Below are 18464 nucleotides of genomic sequence, written 5' to 3' on the forward strand. Positions count from 1 at the left end.
GTGTCTACCTGCCCTATACACTTGGCCTTGGATAAAATCCCTCCCCAGCTCTGTGGCTTTTGGGTGGAATTGCTAAGGAGGCCAGTGGAGTGTCTTCTGCCCCAAGAGGAGATCGCCTCCTGAGGTTGTATGTATGTGCACATGTATGTGAGTGTGTGTGCACCTGTGCTTGTATTGCTTAGATATGCTTGCACCAGCATGTGTTTGCATGTGTGTGCACATACAAGTAAGTGTGTGTTTTCATGTTCTTATGTGTGTGCACATGTTTTGTCTCCTCCCTGAACTTGGCATTTGTTTGTTGGTTTCCCGTGTGCTGCTTCTGACTCTCTCACTGCCTTGTGTGTCCCCAGGAGCAGGAGCCAACATCTTCTGACATCCTCCTCATGGGGTCTTACTGACACTGGCTAAACACACGCGACCAGCCGTGTGCTTCAAGGCAGGGCCTAGGGCTAGGGGTGTGGATGGTGACAAACCTCAAAGACAGAATTCTGTTACATCTACATAGCTAATGCCCAGTCCTGCACCCTGGGACCCCACCGGGGACCCAGCCCTAGTGTGGGGGCTCACAGCAGCCCACCCAATCTTCAGACCTCATGGCACTCCTCCTCTCTCTCCTCTATAGGACAGCTCTCCTGCAGGCGCGCCCCCGGCTGCTCCTCCCAGTGCAAAGCCTCGTGTGCCTGGCAGCCTTCGGCCTGGCCCTGCCACTGGCCATCAGCCTCTTCCCACAGATGTCAGAGGTCAGTGGGGGTGTGTGGAAGAGGGGGTGGTAAGCCCAGGACAATTTGGTCACTGGTCAGCAAGTACCTGAGCTCCATGCTAGGCACTAAGTTAGAACTGCGAACGAGCCTGGCCTAGGTGGTGACTGCTGAGAGTTGAAGGTCAAGCAGTAAGCACAGGATGGCCTAGGGAATGGCACACAGAGTGTGAGGATGGTCGAGACAGGGGAAGTTCAGTTGCACCTAGGAGAGGGGACAGCAAATCCCACCAAGCCTGCAAGGAGGTGGCTGTGCCCTGGGGCCTGGTGAGAAGGGATTAAGGGAGAGCTGGGGGAAAGTTCTGGAGTGAGACAGCATTTAGCCTGTCCAGCATGGCCTGCTAAGGTGGGCTGGGGCCGAGTGGTGTTGGGAGGCTGGAAGTATGTCAAAGCCAAAAAGGTTGATGTCATTCCGATTGTGGTGTTTCCTGCAGTTGCAACTTGAGGCAGGGGGGTGGAGGGGTTGGAGCTCTGAAGAGCCTTTCCAGCAGGAGGCTGTGGCATGCATCCAGCTGGAGCCAGTGGGCTTGGTCCAGGCTGTTTGGCAGGGGGCATGAGAAAGAATGGGGTCCTTGAAGGGAATGTGAGAAGGCTGCTTCCTCAGGGTTTGAGGAGGGACTGTATGTGGGAAGAGGGGGAGGGAGCTGGCAGGATGCGCCCCTGGATTCCTGACTTTCCCCCAACCAGGCAGATGTGGAGACCATGTCACATGATAGAGAGGAGCAGGGCAGGCTGCAGGGAGGACCTGAATTGCTATGTGGGTGGGGACGAGGAGCCTAGGAATGAGCATGTGGGTGTGCCCCCGGGAAGCCGCTCTGTTCTGGAGTGCCTGAGGGGCCTGGGCTGCACGGCCAAGGGTAGGTGGCTGCCCACAGGTCAGCACCCCAAGAGGTGGTCACTGTCCATGAAGGCTGATCCTGTGTCCTTGGGTGCCAGGGCCCAGGTGAGGCTCAGTAGGGAAATAAAAGAAGCCAGCCCACGTGTGGAACCATGAGATGCCTCACGGGGTTGTTTCTATGTGTTACCTGGGAAGGACTGCAGCTGTGTGACTGTGAAGGTGGCGGCTGGGCAGATGGGAAGGAGTGCTGGAGGGATAGGGTCGGGACAGCACAGGTCCTGATGCATGACCTCGGTTGGGGCCAAGCCCCTCCGACTCCAGTGTGCTGTAGGAGAGTTGGGGGCAGGTACAGTCAGGCTGGGCAAGTTGAGGGCATTGTTCTGGGTGTTTCTGTGTACTATGACAGAGAATGAAGAGATTTGAGGCATTCAGAGGGGACCATGTGGAAAACAGTTGATGAGTGTTGGGGGAATAGGAGGCAGCAGAGAAGCCTGGTGGGTGGTGCCAGGAGAGGTGTTAGGGTGGGATGGGGCTAGGATGGCGGTGGGGCGGGGGATGAACTGTAGGGCACCCACTATCCTCACCCTTCCTAACCCCATTTTTCCAGACAAGGTGGGCAGGGCATCTGGTAAGGAAGTGCTGGACCTGGCCTCTAATTGGGGCTGGGAGTGAAGATGGGCAAGACTCATACAGGGGCAAACAGTGGGTGGTGTGTGGAGTAAGCAAACTGCTGCCCAGAGTGAGCCCGAGAGGGCACTGATGCAATTGCAATGTCAGGAGCAGCCCTGCTGCAGGTGGGGCCCCTGGAGAAAGAAATCAGTGAAGGTGGTGCTGGGCCAGGACTCTGAGGACTGGAGAGCCGCAGACTTGGAGGAGGAGGTGGGGACACAGCTTTCAGGGTTCAAGGTCCTTGGAGGATGAACACTGGATTCGCTTCCCTCCCCAGGTCCCAGAGCCTGAGGAGGAGATGGTGGAGGGGCTGGGGTGCTGTCTTACGGACACCATGCAGGAGGATTCCTGGGGTGTTATCTGTGTCAGTGTCTACTTCATCGGCCCAACTCAGGGCTAGGACAGGGATGCTGTCGCAGCCTCAGCCTGGGCTGAGAGCCCCAGGCCAGTCTAGCAATTCTGCAGATGTAAAGGATAGCATTCCCCAGCAGACCCTGGATCTCCATCCTCAAGGGGCTGAGCCAGTACTCCTTGAAGCTGCCATCTGTCTCTGTGATGTCAGCCTGGATTCAGGCTCTAGAAAAGGGTCCTAGTCACCTGTGTGCTGTAGGTACCTTGTGCCCTGAGCCTCCTGTTCTCACAGCTTCACCTGCCAGCACAGGGCTGCCCACAACAGAGAAAACCGAAAGCAGAGTCAGAGACCAGCCCAGGCCAGACTCCTAGGGCCACCCAGTTTACCACCCTGTGGAAGTAGAGGCCCAGGACAGCCATGGGACCAGCCCCACATGGGACTGATGTGAGAGGAAGGCCCGGAGGTCCACACTCCTCTTGCAGAGCTGTAAGGGAATGCCGCCTCCAATGGTTATCTGGGGCTGGATTCCTGTCCACTCCCAAGCACTTACCTAAGTCCTGGTCCTATTCTGTTGCTGTAACAAAATGCCCAAGGCTGGACACTGTATCAAGAAAAGAGGTGCATTTGACTCATGGTCCAATCAGATGATGCTGGCATCCTGGATGGGGATTCCTGGCTCCATTCTGGCATGGCCAAAAAGCAGAAATTCAGACTGACCACAGTGGAAGAATGAGGTTTGTGTGTGAGGCCTCTCTAGCACAGCCAGCTCTGTCCGGTTCCACTTTTCCCTGCCAACAGCATTGGTCCCATCTAAGGGCAGAGTTCCCAGAACAACTGCCTTGCACCAGGCCACACCTCTCAAAGGCTCCTCCATCTCAACCCTGTCCACACTGGGGACCAAACCTCCAGCATGTGACTCTCTGAGAACACAGCAACTGTTCTGGCAGGGGCTAAGGGGTGTAGCAGAGAAAGGAGAGACCCGGAGCCACACTGCAGTGGGGGAGGCGCCAGGTGCACTGTGTGGCAGGTGGTGGGGGGCGGGGAGGGCAGTGATGGAGAGGTGGCTGCCACCCATCCACATCAGCCTCCAGCTCTGGTGCAGGGAGGTGACCCAGAGTGAGCTGCCCTGACCTCACAGAGGCTCCGCAGCAACTTCCAGGCCTCTGCCTCTCCACGTCTACCTCAAACAGACACACAGGTTAATTCTGCATCCCCAGCCAAAGTCCCTCTTCTTGCAACTCAAACCTGTTTAGATTGGGAGACGTGTGATCACTGCATAAATCTTTGCCCTCTGGGAAAGGAGGAGGGGGTGTAGTTTTGAGAACTGCTTCCTCAGCTGTGTCTACCCCTGCAGGATGAGGGCTGACCTGGGTGTTACGGGGTATTCTGAAGCCCATCCACAACCCAGGGTACTGAGGCTATCCACCAATTGGCTCGGGGAAGGGGAAACATCATTCCCCCCATGAATCCTCCCAATTAGTTCTCCCTAACGAGGTGATGCTTATGCCGTACAGGGAGCTATCTTCTGTCCCCACTGCCGGTGGGATTTGCTACAATAAGTCTGGGCTTGCTTGGGCTGACCCAGCCTTGCCAAAAGCCACCAAGGCTGTCAACACAAGTAATCGCTGGAACGCTAATTAATTAATTAGTGGAGATGGAGTTTAGGAACTGGTTTGAGAACAGTTGAGCTGGAGTGTTTGGTGTGGGGCTTCCAACTCACCAACCCCAGAGGTTGAGGGAAGAGCTTCAGGGCTCCCTACAAACCCCATGAGAGTTTGCAAGACAGTATTCTGCCTGTTAAGATGGTGGCAAGGGCCACATTGCCAAGGATCCCAGTGATGGGCTGGGAATTCTGCCTGCTTTGCTGAGGTAAGTCCTTCTGATGCCCTTTGGTGTCACTGGGTGCCGAGGGGAGTTTAGTACAGATGTGTGCCTCCATGGCTCTAGGGAGATTCTGATTACTGATGCTTTGGTGAGGGGAGGGACCTGAAGCACAGGCAGAGGTTTTACCCCCGTTGGGAGGAAGAGTTGCCATCCAGGGGTGGGGAGCGGGCTTAGACAGTGTCTGGCTTCATGCAAGCCAAGGACCAGGACATTTTGAGGAGGAAGGGGCTCCCTGCACAGGGAATGACTGCAGAGGGACCTGGGGGAGGTGAGACTTGGTGGCTGCCTCCAAGGCATGGAAGGCTAGGAGGTCACTCACTGGTATCCTGGAGAGGGCAGTGGTCATGAACGAAGGCCCCTAGCCCAGGAGCTGGGGAGGCATGGCCTCCTGAGCAGGGAGGGACCAGGTGACTGTGGCAGGGAAATAGGGCCAATATGACGATCCTACAAGGCAGGGTTCCTTGCTGATAAATGAGGATGCTGGGGAACATCAAGGTCAGGCACCTAGCCCAAGGTCCAGCATTATCCTGATAGAGTGAGCTTTGTACCCAGACAGAAGGATGCCGTAGAACTCCCCATCCCACCCTTTCATCACCCTCAGTCTGTGCCCCCAGGCCCCTCAATCAGAGGATTCCAGTACCCACCGTCACAGGGACCTCTGCAGAAAGTGTCTGTTTTCTGACCCAGAGTGGAGGGATCTGATGGGGTCAACAAGTGAGGCTGGAGACTGAACTTGGGACAGGGTCTGGCCTCTGTTCTGGACCCCACTACCATTGTTCATGCAGAGTGTTGGGATCTACCCCGATCCAGAAGTTAAATCGGTGGGAGGACCCCATGGTCAAAGCCTGCTCAGCCTGGCTGTCCCCAGGCACGGAAAGGCCATTAGCACCCAGAGGCTGGTGTGCTGTCCCCTTCTGGGATCTGGGATGACTGGGTGACAGCTCTGGGTGGGGCAGATGGAAACTCCCTAACAGGTGTCACATAAAAGTGGGCGGTGGGATGCAAGTCAAGGAGAAGGCTGTGCAAGCGCCGGCCGGGGGCCACGTTAGGTCCCGTAGGCTGTGAAGGCCTCCCTGTGCTTACAGGGGGCCTCGTTTCTGGGAGCCTCTGGCTTCCACGCGAATGTGGTCACCTCTGTCATAAATGCACAGACATGTACATGTTGGTACCTTGCGTGCCCCAGGGCAAGATCCAGAGTCCCCTGTCAAAGCCAACAGGCATGGCTGCCACAGGAGGCCAGACCGGGTTAAATATACCCCAACCCCACCAATGGAGCAAGAAACAGCGCGCCTCTCCCTGCCCTACCTCGTCCCTGTCCTTGTCTTTCTTCTGGGTCTCCCGCACAGGTGCAGGGTTCCAAGGCTTTGGGCCATCCTTGACTGCTTTCCCAGACCACAAACAGGGAGTTGGATGGGAAGTGGGGCCGCCGGGACACGAACCAGCGCCCATATGGGATCTTGGGGCATGCAAGGAGAGGACTTTAGCCATTAGGCTACTGCATTGGGCCCCTGTTCCTGTCTTTCTTTGTGCCTCTCTTTCCCTGGATTCCTCATGGGCTGCCCCCCTAACCAGTTCCCTGTCTCTCCCTTACCATTCCCCCGCAGGAGCCCCAGGGCTGGGGGCCGGGGCTGCACACACAAGCCGGAGCCATTGTTCAGCAATCTGTTTTTGTCTTCGTCTCTTTGGCAGGCGGCAGGAGAGGAGCAAAAGGTTAATGAGGCACTGTGAACGGGCGGCGGCGGCGGGCGGGCGAGCCAGCGTGGTGACAGGGAACTAATTAGGAGCAGTTTAACAGGAGGAAAAAGTGAAATCTCCTCTTCACCAACTGTCAATAATTAGCTGATTTGGTGAGGCTGAAATGTGTCCACAGAAGAAGGTGGGGCTTGGCTGGGGACGTGGGAGGGAGGCGTGGGGCGTGGGGGCAGCAGGGACTTGGCCCTGCCCCTGGGTGGTGTCAGGGCTGGGGGACTGTCCTGTGTCCCCTAGGCCTGCTGTCGGCCCCTCTGGCTGGCCTTGCTCAGCTTCCGCTCTCTATAGGACCTCGGGGCTTCACCTCAAAGCCCTCGTCTTCCTCCTGGCCCGGAATTGGAATCAGGTCTCCACCTGGCTCTGCCCAGTAGGATTCTGGAAGTGCAGACACACGCTGGTGCCCTGGTCCTGCAATCAAGGCAGAGGCAACCCTTGGGCTTGGGCCAGGCTTGGCTAGGGAATGGTGTCTTCGCCTGCCCCTGGGGACCCTCCCGACCTCCCGGCAGCCAGCTCTGGCCATGTGTCCTGGGTGAGGTTGGAGGCTCCCTTGTCGCAGCTGCCAAGCCAGGTTCCCCTTCCTGTCCCTGGGCTTGTTTCCTGATCGGCCTATTTGCCCCTCGTCTTTGACCTTGCCCTCATCCTCCAAGTCACCCCCCCAGGAGGGGGGCACATCTTGCTCCAACCAGCCCCTCCCTCAGCTCTGGAGAGCTCCTGGTATCAGGCCCCATGTTCCAGGCATGCATCAGCTTCATCCAGCACTGGCTCTGGAGTGGGGCTCCTAGAGGCCCTCTCAGCCATGGAAGAGCTGGTTGAGAGTCAAGTGCAGCCGCCGCCTGCTCCCTCCTTACCCTCCTTTGTGGTGCTCAGAGTTAATCAAGAGGCACATTCTCCCTGGATGACAAAGAAATGGTGGTGGGGGGAGGGAATCTCCAGAAGCTCCCAGAACCTATGCTGTATCCTTTTACCCTAAGGAAAGAGGTGCTTGGCTAGACAGCAAATGTGTCCCCCACCCCAGCCATCTCCCGTTCTATTAGAGATTGTTGAAACTCCTAGCTGAAAGTGTGGAAGAATGCGAGTAAGCTCAGACTCAGGCCATATCCAAGTTGTTCTAGAAATGACTCCTTCTCCAGGCAGTCTCCTCCCTGCCTTGACTGGACAATAATCCTTTCTCCATCATTCCATCCATGACTTATTATTGTTATTATTATTATTATTATTATACAGGCAGATTTACAAAGAGGAGAGACAGAAAGATTTTCAGTCTGCTGATCCACTCCCTAAATATTTAGCTGCAACAGCCAGAGAGCTGAGCCAATCTGAAGCCAGGAGTTAGGAGCTTTTTCTAGGCCTCCCACATGAGCACAAGGTCCCAAGGCTTCGGACTATCCTCCTCTGCTTTCCCAGGCCATAAGCAGGGAGCTGGATGGGAAGTGGAACAGCTGGGTCATGAACCAGTGCCCATGTGGGATCCTGGCAGTTGTAGGTAGAGGATTAGCCAGTTGAGCCATTCTGCTGGACTCTACACACAACATCCTTTAGCTACCAGGGCATGGCTCATTACCTGAACTGTGTAGGTTCCCGCTTTTCTCATTTTGCCAGGGCTGCTGTGAGGTCAGAGACAATGTCCAGGGCGACCTTGTGTCCCTTCTGAGTCCATAGCAGCAGTCACTGTCGCCAGAGCAGAGCCTTCCTCCCCTCCCATCTCAGATCCATCTCCCACTTTGTTCAGAGATGTTTGTTTGGGGTTTTTCTCATTTACCGGTTTCATCAGTCCCTACTGAACTCCAAAGCGGGCTATTTTTGCCATCAGAAATCTGCCGCCTCCCCGCCCGCTGCTTTCTTGGAGTTCGCCCATAGGACCCCCCAGGAGGGACAGATAGGAATGGCAAAGCCACTCAGAGCCCAGGAACGCCAACGCCACCTGTCATGTTGCCTGTTCCCCACACCCCCACCCCAAGTCCGCGCGTGCACATGAGCCCACACACGCACAAGCATACAGGCCTCAGCAGGGCCACCTCCAGCCTGTCCCTTCCCCAGGTCCCCCTCCTGGGACCTTCCAGAACACCTCACTGAGATTGGGACAGGGAGAGGGGCTTGCTTGTGCAGGTGTCTGTGGGGAGTGTTGAAAGCATCAATGAGTGCTAAATATGGAGAACTTGCATGATTCAGCTAAGTAAGCTGAATGAACAGGACATAGGCGAGCAGGGCAGGCCTGGACTCAGAGAGGCCCCTGGGGTCAGCCAGCCTTACACAGCACCACGGGGGCTTTCTAGGCCCCCACGGGATTTTCCTGTCCACTTCCTGATTCTATCCCCATCCCAGTCCCAAAGGGAGAAAAATCTTCCCACTGCCCCTATGGGGAAACTGAGCCCTGGAAACCGAGAGCTCAGAGGACAGAGAACAGTTCTGAGGTTGGTCCACCAGAGGGCACTCAGGCACAGTGCAGAGCTCCAGGAAGTGTGGGGGGGTGTCTCAGCATTTGCTGGGTACCCCCAGCACAGGGGAGGGGCACAGTGTGAGATAGGCTCCTGTACTTGACATCCTTTGGGTTCATTTTGTCCTGCTGGTATTGAGGAACAACTGTGTACAAAGTTCAGGGGTACCAAACCACCATGACAGAATAGGGAGGGGGCCCCCATGAAGCCCATGGCTGGAGGTGTGATAAGGGGAGCCAGGAGTAGCAGCAGTGCATTGGTTTGCAATCACAGAAGGCCTCCTGGAAGGGGCAGCCTTAGAGGAGTGGCCTGGATTGGGACCTCAAAGCCCATGCATACAATGTTTATGAGACAGAGACCAGCTGGTATGTGAGAATGCCCAAAGAAAGTTCAGCAAGGCTTTCAGTGTATAGGTCAGGAGTCTGACCTTCACCAAGAAGGCAGGGAGGCCCATGGCCAGCCCTAGAGGGCCGACACAGGCTCAGGCTTCCACTGGTCCTCAGAACACTCCTGGCCTCCAGGGACACGCAGGAAGCCCTTCCCCAAAGTGGAGGCGTGGAGTGTGTCTGAGCCTGTCCAGCCCTGGCGAGGCATCAGAGGGGCATGCAGGTTCCAAGGCTGGCAGAGTCCTCAGGCACCCAGGGTCAGCCAGGTGCTTTGGACCTGGTGTCCATGTTGCCACTGCCTGCAGGCCTTTCCAAGTCGCACTCCCCCCGCCCGCTCCCTGCCCCAGCAAGAAGATGGCTTTGAGCTGTGTCACAGGGTCACACCAAACACCCCCACCCCCAGCCCCACACCTTTGTAAAGAAGGTAGAAAAGCCAAGGAAGAAAGGCTGGGAGGAGGAAGTTCTTTGTAGTGGGTAAAAGCCCCCGTGAGAGGGGCACAGGCCAGGGGATCCAGTTTCCTGTTTATGTCTCTGCACCTTAGCTCCAGGTTCAAATATGTAAACTATCCGCTGGCCGCCACTGCAGGTGTGTGCGTGCTCACAGGGCTGTAGAGGCCCAAGGTAGCCCCCTTGGCCCCCCAATGCATTCCTGACTCTTGCCCCCCACCTGTCAGGAGCTGGGAGACAGAGAGAAATAGCTCAAGGTTAACCCTTCCCCCTCCACCATGAAAGAAAGGTGTTGGGCTGAGCTGGGGGTCTGGGGTGCTCAAGGGATGCAGGGGACATCTCCTGGGAAGGACAGCAGGGTCCCAGCTGGAAGTGTGGGGTGAGGGGTGCCTTCCACTGGAGCTCCAGGAGCCGGGGTGTGCCAGGATTCTCTGCTGGTTGTGTGTCTCAGGGCAGGTGTGTTCCCAGCACCCTCCAGTTCTGGGATTTGTTGTTCCTTCATGATCCCCACACAGCCACCCTCCAACTCCGACTCCTGCCTGAGCGGCTCTCGGGCTGGAGAGGAACTTGCCAAAGCTACTGCCTAAGATTCAACTCCTAACACCTCCCCACCTCACCCCCAAGAGGTGATGTTCAGTGAAGATGCTTGCTCATTGGGGTGGTGGACAGGAAATGGCAGGAATGGTCAGGCACACAGCCCAGGGGTCCCTGCTCCTGTCTTCTACTGCTGAGAACACTGGTGAGGAGCCCCCGGTTCCATGCCAACATGGTGGGGAGGTCATTGGCTCAACACCCCACCATGGCGGCAGGCTCAAGAATGTCTTTATCAGTGGCCAGTTGACTTGGGCCAAAATGGGGGGAGTGAGCCCATGTCAGCATTGGTGGCAGTGAGGAATCCAGGCTGAAATCCAGTTGCCAGGACCTAAGCCCCTGAGCCCTCAAGTGGCAGCACTCCCTGGTATCCATGAGGGCTTCGTGTCAGAGGTGACGCTGACTGTGCTTCTTGGACTGGTCTCCCGAGGCTGCTGTTGTGGGCTTGTTCCCTTCACCCACCCCTCAAATGTGCCTGTTCCCCAGGCCTTGGCACCCTCCCCTCCATCTGCTCTCCTGGGCAAGCTCCCCCACTCTGGAGCTGGGGCTGTGTGCACACATCTCGGGCTCTTTCTCTCACCCAGAGCTCCAGAACCCTGGGCCCATCTGCCTCTCCACCAGAAGACCCCATGGGCACCCAGGTTCAACTTGTGGGCTGCCCCATGCCCACCCCCACCCCTGAGAATGGCAGCAGCAGCCTCCTGCTGCTGAGCTAGAATTAGGAGTCACCCAACGCACAGTCATCGTCCACACCTCCCTCTCACCCCCTGCCAGGGATTGGTCATCCTCTCCTATGGATCTCACCCGCAGAAAGAATCAATGGTGTACCCTCCCACCTGTCCCCACTGGCAGCATCTCTGACTGTGACAGCTGTGCCCCGCCAGCCTTCTCTATCCCTTCTCTTACCACCCCCTAGTCCATCCTCCACACCCACCGTTGCCACCAAGACCTTTCCGAAACAGCCTAGGGTGATGGCACACCCCAGCTCATTGGCCCTTCAATGGCTCCCAAGGACCCTGGAGAAACTACTGACTCCTCTCCTTGGCCCACAATACCCTGCCTGCCCCAACCTTGCATCCGTTGCCTTCCCTTTCACCCTGCAAGCCCGGCCTGTCCTCTTTGAGCAGGATGCTCCATTGTTTTCCTGGAGCACCTCCTCTGAGCAGTCCTCCTTCCTTGTTCCTTTGCTGATAAACCGTAGCCCCCAGCGCCTCCCCAGTTTCCATGGCACCTTGCTGGAATCTGTCTGCCTATAACTGTGTAACTCCTCCCCTAGCTGTTGAGTGTGTTTCAAGGGCACAGGCTGGTCTTTGACCACCTCTGTGTGCTGGCCCGGGTCTACAGAGTTGGCAGCCAGACACATCTGTAGGCGAGAGGGCAGATGGGATGAAGTGAGAGAGATCTAGCCGAGTATGGCACCACTGTCCCCAAGCCCCTGCTCCTGAGCACCTCCACTGCCTCCCCCAGGCGCCTTCCTGCTGCCAGCTTCTCCCCCTCCCCCCAGGCTGCCTCTCCTACCTGCTGCCCTCACTTGGTGGTGGGAAGCCCAGGGGGCCTGGAGGGGCCAGTGCTCCCTGGGGAGCAGGCCCAGCGGGCCGTGGCCCTGGGCCGTGTCCTCCACCACCGTGCAGAGCAGCAGCTCCGATTTCCATGCGGGTCTTAGTGCTTCAGTGAAAGCCGGCATGGGAAGTTGCTAATAATGGCACTAAAATAAAATATGCTACATCTGTTATGGGTAGCAGAACAAAATTAGCTGCTCACACCTCTGACATCCAAGATGTCTTAACTTAAAATACTCCTTGGCTTACTTTACATCATTTACTGATTATATTTAAAAGAAATACAATTTTGCAATTACTGTTCTTTCCAGTGTGATATCTATGCATCATTTTCCTTTTATGTTTATATATTTCTCCTTCATTAGTGCAGTCTGAAGGGTGATTAGGATTCTTCAAACATTTTACAGAGGTTAAACGTTGATTAAGATTTAATTATTACTGTAAATAGCTTGGAATGACATATGGTGCAAAAGCCTGACATATGTGCATTTGAATAAATGAAGTGCTATTTCCCAGGATGCCTCAGTAGCTGTTTAACAGCTTTCCCGAAGGGTTATGTTACACCTCATGGTAAGATTGCTGGGATGTTATATTTTGTTGGTTTTTGCAGCTGAAAGCTAAGAACAGTTTTCCAGTTTTTTAAAAACATTGAATATTTTAAATACCTAAATTGTTTTGCACAAATTTTTGCTAATTTGTCTAACTAGGTTAAACATTTTCAAAAGCATTTAGATTTTTAAGCGTGGGCGCTGTGCATTGTGTCAGGGGGAGCATGGGGACTCGGGGAGCTGGCGGGATACAGGGGACTCTGGGTGCAGGGGACTTGGGGGCTGGGAGGGCTAGAGAGTGAGGAGGTGGTTTGAGGGGAAGGGGTGGGGAAGAGACCCGGGCCCCAGGCCTACTCCTGTCTGTTTAGCTATCTCAAGACACCAGAACCAGACACTATGTGGGGAGAGTTCCCTTTTTCCAAGAACCCCACCAAGCCCACCAGCTCCAGTCCCCAGCAAGCAGCATGCTGTCTAAACTCCGACACTCACAGCCCCATCTTGACTGAGCTCTGCAAAGGCCAGGCCTGTCTGTGCCACCTTCTGCCCGCTTCCCAAGAGTGGCTATGTCTTGGCATATGGCAGGTGCCCAAGACCAAGTTCAACTGAGCTAAATAACAAAGGTTTCAAGGACTCTGTATGTCAGGCCTTCTCTCTGATGGATCCCTCCAACTGGCCCCTTTGGGTGGGTGCTCAGGCATCCCTGAGGGCTTACTCCCCACATCCGAAAGCCATCACTCGAGCCACTGGGACATCTCCAGGGCTCAGGCTAGGGACCCTGGCCTTATGCCTGACACCTTTTTTCTTCCCATCCAATTATTCAGCACTTAGGGAGTGCCTGCTGTGGACCAGCACTGTACCAGGTTCTGGGGATGCAGGGAGCATGCTCTGTGTATTTGCTGCCTCCAAAGGCTGTGATCTAATATTCCAATATAGAGAGATGAAGGACAAAGGAACTGTGGCCTAAACCTGCAGTGGCCAGCTGGGGCAACGCCTAGCCTCCAAGCAGACATGAAAGCTGAGCCGAAGACAGCCGCATAGGGTGCAAATGGAGGGTGACTCTAGCAAAGGAGACATCTCAGGAAGACTTCAGAGGGTCCAAAGGAGCAGCCAAGTGAACCCAAGGACACTAGTCAGGGGTGTCCCCTGCTTGCAGCAGAAGGAAAGAGTGACAAGTGATAGTCAGGGACTAGGGGTTCCAAGCTGGACTTGGTCTCTGTTGGCAGTGGGAAGCCCTGAACCGGGTAATGGAGGGGTGTGGACAGGCTCATGGGTGAGGGGCCCAGCACTGGCTATGGTAGGGGACAGATTGACTATCGGGATGAGAACCTATGGGGTGGGGGAGGGTGGGCAGCAGGAGGCAGGGAGGCCCCAGGGTCTCAGGCCAGAGAAGTACCTTTAGGGTCATTCCTGGAAGGCCTGGGGAGATGAGGGATTTGGTTCCATTTTCAGATGGTTGAGTACAAGGATTGGATAAGCAGTTACAGTTAATCCTAGCAGGTCATCAGCAGTGATCGGAGGCTTAAGGGAGAAAGGTGGTTGGACTTGCTTCAGGTTAAGGAATCACCCATGGGGATCTGGTCACACTGGGCCCCAGGGAATCTCAGAGGCATCCAGGGGATGCTGTGGGGTGGGGGTGGCCAAGACCGTAGACAGTTCCTTGGTGGCGTGTATGGTGAGAGCAGAAGCCAGATTTGCTGCAGTGGGAGGTGAGGAGGCCGATGGTTCTGTAAAGGAACATGGGCCTGGGGAGGAAAGAGCGTGACAGGCGTAGAGGAACATTGAGGCTTTCTCACACGTGTAGGGCTGTGCTGTGAAGGAGAGAAGCCATGCCCACATGGGCTCCTGCAGGGGGCACAGGGGACCAGGGCCAGGTGGGTATCTGCCTCTAGAGGGGAGGGTAACTGGTGCTGCGCAGATGCAGGTCTGTTGTAGGTTGGAGGAGTGGAAGCCAGGGTTGAAGGGGGAACTCCTCTGATGCCTTCATCCTGGCTGAGGATGAGTGGGGAACTGAGGGAAACCTGGAAATTTGTCAGGTGACTTAAACAGCATGAGGGAGCTGGCTGCGGGGAGGGGCCGAAGTGAGGGGTAGATAATTTGGTGTCCAAGGAGGGTCAGATTCAGGTGTGGAGATGCTCTCACTGTCCATCGTGGAAGAACCCTTGGGCTGGGTGTGGCTGAAGTGACAGTTACAGGAGGCTGGGTTGGAGGGGGAGGTCTGAAATCTGGGGCCTCCAATCTGAGAGGTCCTGAGGCAAACAGGAGCAAGAGTGGATGGGATGCTGGAAGCGTAGGGTACTGCAGAATCCAAGGTGACGTGGATGCAAGGAGTCTGGACGGTGTGCAAGCCCAGGGAGTGACCCAGGGTGAGGGTGTCTACAGGGCAGGGGATAAGGTGCTAGGAAAAGTGGGGTTTCTGGAGGCCAGCATGTGGGATGGTCAGTCACAGGAACACACTGTCCTGAACAAGAAGGTGTGCATGAGCCCTAAGATGGGAAGTCTAAGGGGGCAGGGGGCAAGGTGGAGTTGTGGGCCCTAGAGCAGTCCCAGCTGCTGTTCCCTGCCTCCACTTGACCTCTTGCCACTTCCCACCACTTCTGTCTGTTCTCTCTCCTCAGATTGAGACATCCCAACTAGAGCCCGAGATTGCCCGTGCCACGAGCAGCCAGACGGTGGTGTACAACAAGGGGCTGTGAGGGCTGCCTGCTGGCCTGGGAACCCAGTGCTGTCTAGGCTGGGGAGGTGGGCACCACAACTACAGGGAGGGCCCTGGGCTCCTGGGGGTGCAACCCATGTGCAGCGGTAAGAAGACTAATCCATTCACATACTAACTTAGGGGAAGGGAATTCTGTATAGAGAATCAAGCGCATTTCTGGGCCTTATGTGGGGTTGTGAAAACTCCACTCAACACAATTATCTGTGAAGTTGAGAAATGATTGTATGCCATAGGGTAGGATTAGGATCCTTTTACACCTTGGTTTCTCTTTTTATTTTTCTTTTGTATCAGACTCAAGTCTGAGCCTCAGTTGCAGCTGACCGGAAGTGGCAGGTGGTGGGACCTAGTAGCTGGATTGGTCTGCTGGAGTGGTCTGGTGGATGAGGATATGACAATGACTGGGCCAGGTAGCTCTCTGTGGGGGAGCGGGCAGAGAAATGAGGTGGTCTGCACCCCACACAGGAGGGACTAACCATAGCTAAGGTCCTCAGGAAGTGTTCCAGGGAACCAAGGAGCATTGGAGGCTTCTGGAAGATTCCATGGGCAGTTGACACTGCACATGGCCAGCCCCCACACCTGCCACTACTGCACAACAAGTTCCTTTGGGTGAAGTCTGATGACAGTGGGACTGGCTGGGTTCACCCTCCTTAGAGAGCTCTGAAATACCCCTGAGAGGGCCCCAGCTCTGGGCAGGGTGCTCCCAGGAAGGAATGGTGTTTGGGATGACCTGAGGACCTGCACTAGCTTCTGTAGGAAAATCCTTCTAGGCACCTGGCTGATGGAGTCTGGGCCTTGGGGCTGAGACTACCTGCCACATTCCACCCCTGCCTGAGAAAGAGGGTCTCAGGCTAGACAGTGCAAAGCTGGACCCCTGGGAACCCAAGAGACATCACCCACCCCATCTAGCAGACTGTATGGCCTCGGACGAGTCTGCTCCTCCTTGGATCTTCCACCCTGTCTGGAACCAGTGACCTGGATCAGGGGGTTCCTTACAGCTCCTGCAGCTGGACCTCGCCTTGCCCTGTCCCGCCCGAATGCTAGCCATCCCAGCATGCCTTCAGGATGGACATTGGACTGGGAAAAGGAAAGGCCCCTAAACCTTGTATGACCCCCACATCCCATGAGAACTTGACTTTCACTAAACACTATCGTCTGGAAGCAAAGGTGGCTGGGCCACACCTGCATGCTGCCTGTGACCCCTGCAGGTCCGGAGGCCTCTGCTACAGGCCAGGAAGGAGGGAAGCAGGGGCCGCAGGGTTAGGGTGGGGGGTGGTAAGCAGGGCGAGCCTCATCTAAAAGGCACAATGAAGGGGAGGCATCGGCTTCAGTGTACTCCCTGCCTGACTTCAGCTGGATCATGTAGCCTTCGGAGTACAGGCCCTGGGCCTCTCCACCCTATGATTTCTCTGTGAGGAGGACATGAGCTGGAGGTGAGCCTGTGCTGGGTGGGAGGGCATGGCCATGGCACCTGTCAGCACCTCAAGGCCGGAGGGAGTTGTAAAATGGGTTGGCGGTGGTATTGGCTTTGTGTACCTGCTGGAGCCCTGGAACCTTTGTCTCTCAGCCAGCCCCTGTGCCCGCTAGTGGGCCCTGCAGTGTGTTAGCGTACAAGGCCCCTTCTCAGTGAAAAGGGGAGAGAGCATTGACTGGCATGGAGGACAAAGCAGCAGGGTTGGGGGCTATAGCATAGGTGGGCCAGCTCATTTTGAGCCAGTCTTGCCGTACCATGGTGTGCCCATGACTGCAGGACTATGTAGCCCTCCAGATGGGTCTGAGTCCCCCATGGCAAAGCTTGCTTCAGGCTCACCCTGCCCTCACCTGTCATAGGATCTTGTTCTTGTGCACTTTATCTTGGGACCAAAACTTTCCACCCTATACTACCCTGCCTCACCGAGAGGCCTGGCAGAGATGGGGCCTGTCTAGCTCTCCTTCTTTGCTGGCTGCTCCGGCCCCAGGCCCACCCCTGCCTCGCCCATGTGGTCACAGCATCTCATAATCCATTTGCTTTGGTTCTAGTCACTTTTCCTCAGGTTCCCAAATGCAATTCCAGTTGAGCTAAGGGGGCAGCTCTATGGGACAGTCAGGGGATGCAATGGCAAGCAGTCATGATAGCTCTGAGGTGGTGGTGACACAGGGACTGTTGGCTTTGGAAGATCTCATGAAGGGGAATTTTTTGCCAACCTCCATGCCAGCTCTTTGCAGGCTAGAGGAGAGAGGTCTAGGGGCAGGTTGGCTCATGGGAAGAGAGCAGGGCCTGGACCCACAATCTGGGGATACTGGTCTGGCTGGGCCGGAGTCCAGCACATTCCTACAGCTTGTTCTCCCTCCAGCTTTGGAGTCCCTGCCTGAGCATCCTCTGGGACACTGGAAACATTCCCTTAGCCTCCAGATGCCTTTCCCCAACTCCTATAAGGCCATCAGAGGTGCAGGACCAGAAAACCATGGTGTCCAGGTGGTCACCAGCCTCTTTCCACTTCCCGAGTTGCTGATTGGGAGACAGCTTCCTGAGCTCTTCTGGCCTGGGAGCAGGGAGAGGACCCGGAGAAGGGCCAATGGACAGAGCCACAGTGGTCCTGCAACCTGGATCTGATGGGTAGAAGTGAGGCCCCAGTGCACAGGCCTCAGCCACAGACGGGGACTTGCGACTTTTTAACCTTCTCAGAAAATCTCTCCATCAATGTGATCTATGTACTACTAATGAACTGTGGACAATAAATGATGGATTGAAAGCACCAAGTGTGGCTTTGTCTCTTGGGAGTGGGAGGCTACAGAGGGCTGTCTGAGGGCTTGGTGGGAAAAGCAGGTATAGGTTGGGTCTGGCCAGAGGAAGGGGGAGCAAGGCAGATGAGACCTAGTGAGGGGCAGGAAGCTGGACAGAGGGAGGTCCACTATCCTGAGTAGCCATGAGTGCTCATAGGAAACCTTTTGTGAATCAGGAATTGTGGCAGGTTCCATTGTGGTTTATTTCCTCTGGGCCTAAACAGTAGGAGGGACTATTGCTGACTGCCTGCCCAGGCTTTGGTGTGCAGGGAGAATTTGCATGAGGTAAAAAGGTGTTGTCTGCAGCATGGGTGGTATCAGCCCTGGGAATGCTGCTGCATCCCAGATCTTTTTTCATGGCCCCTACAGTCCCTGGACCTAACCAACTCTTGATTGTCCTGGCTGCTTCTCTTTTCACTAGGCCCTGGAGTTCTGGAGGGAAGGAGGTAGGTGTGGTCTTTTTCTCTGGCCCCTCTGAGCATCTCCCATCCCTGTGGAAGCCCATCTAGCAGAGAATAGCCACCATGGTTGGGTTGGGCTCAGCCAGGCCCTTTGTACACCTGTTCACTGATGTTTGCTGAGCGACTGCCCCATGCCAGGTACTTTGCTAGCTGAGCCCCAGTGTCCTTCCCTGCAGAATGTCAACCACAGCGTCCTCACTGGCCTGCTGCAGGGATGGGGACGGTACCCAGGTCCTTTCTCTCTCCTCCCAGGTGTGCATGTGTGGAGGGGGGGAGGTGTGTGGAGGACTGCCCTGGGAGGGTGGGAGCAGGGGG

The 18464-nt window shown here is 55.8% G+C and overlaps 1 protein-coding gene across 5 annotated transcripts in view; it reads left to right on the forward strand.

The window, feature by feature from the left end:
• SFXN5 (sideroflexin 5) overlaps positions 1 to 17658 on the forward strand; it is a 95750-nt gene extending 78092 nt beyond the window's left edge. For 2 of the 5 annotated variants that reach the window (XM_040993225.1, XM_040993226.1), the window contains 2 exons: positions 623 to 740; positions 14831 to 17658. In XM_040993225.1, coding sequence (XP_040849159.1) covers positions 623 to 740; positions 14831 to 14908 — 196 coding nt within the window. In that variant the 3' untranslated portion in view covers positions 14909 to 17658. The remainder of the gene's footprint in view (positions 1 to 622; positions 741 to 14830) is intronic. The other 3 variants (XM_040993228.1, XM_040993229.1, XM_040993227.1) reach the window with 2 other exon arrangements.
• The last annotated feature ends 806 nt before the right edge of the window (positions 17659 to 18464 follow it).

The sequence above is a fragment of the Ochotona curzoniae genome, unplaced genomic scaffold (genome assembly GCF_017591425.1).
Source record: "Ochotona curzoniae isolate NIBS_2020 unplaced genomic scaffold, NIBS_Ocur_1.0 contig_883, whole genome shotgun sequence".
Taxonomy (NCBI): Eukaryota; Metazoa; Chordata; class Mammalia; order Lagomorpha; family Ochotonidae; genus Ochotona; species Ochotona curzoniae.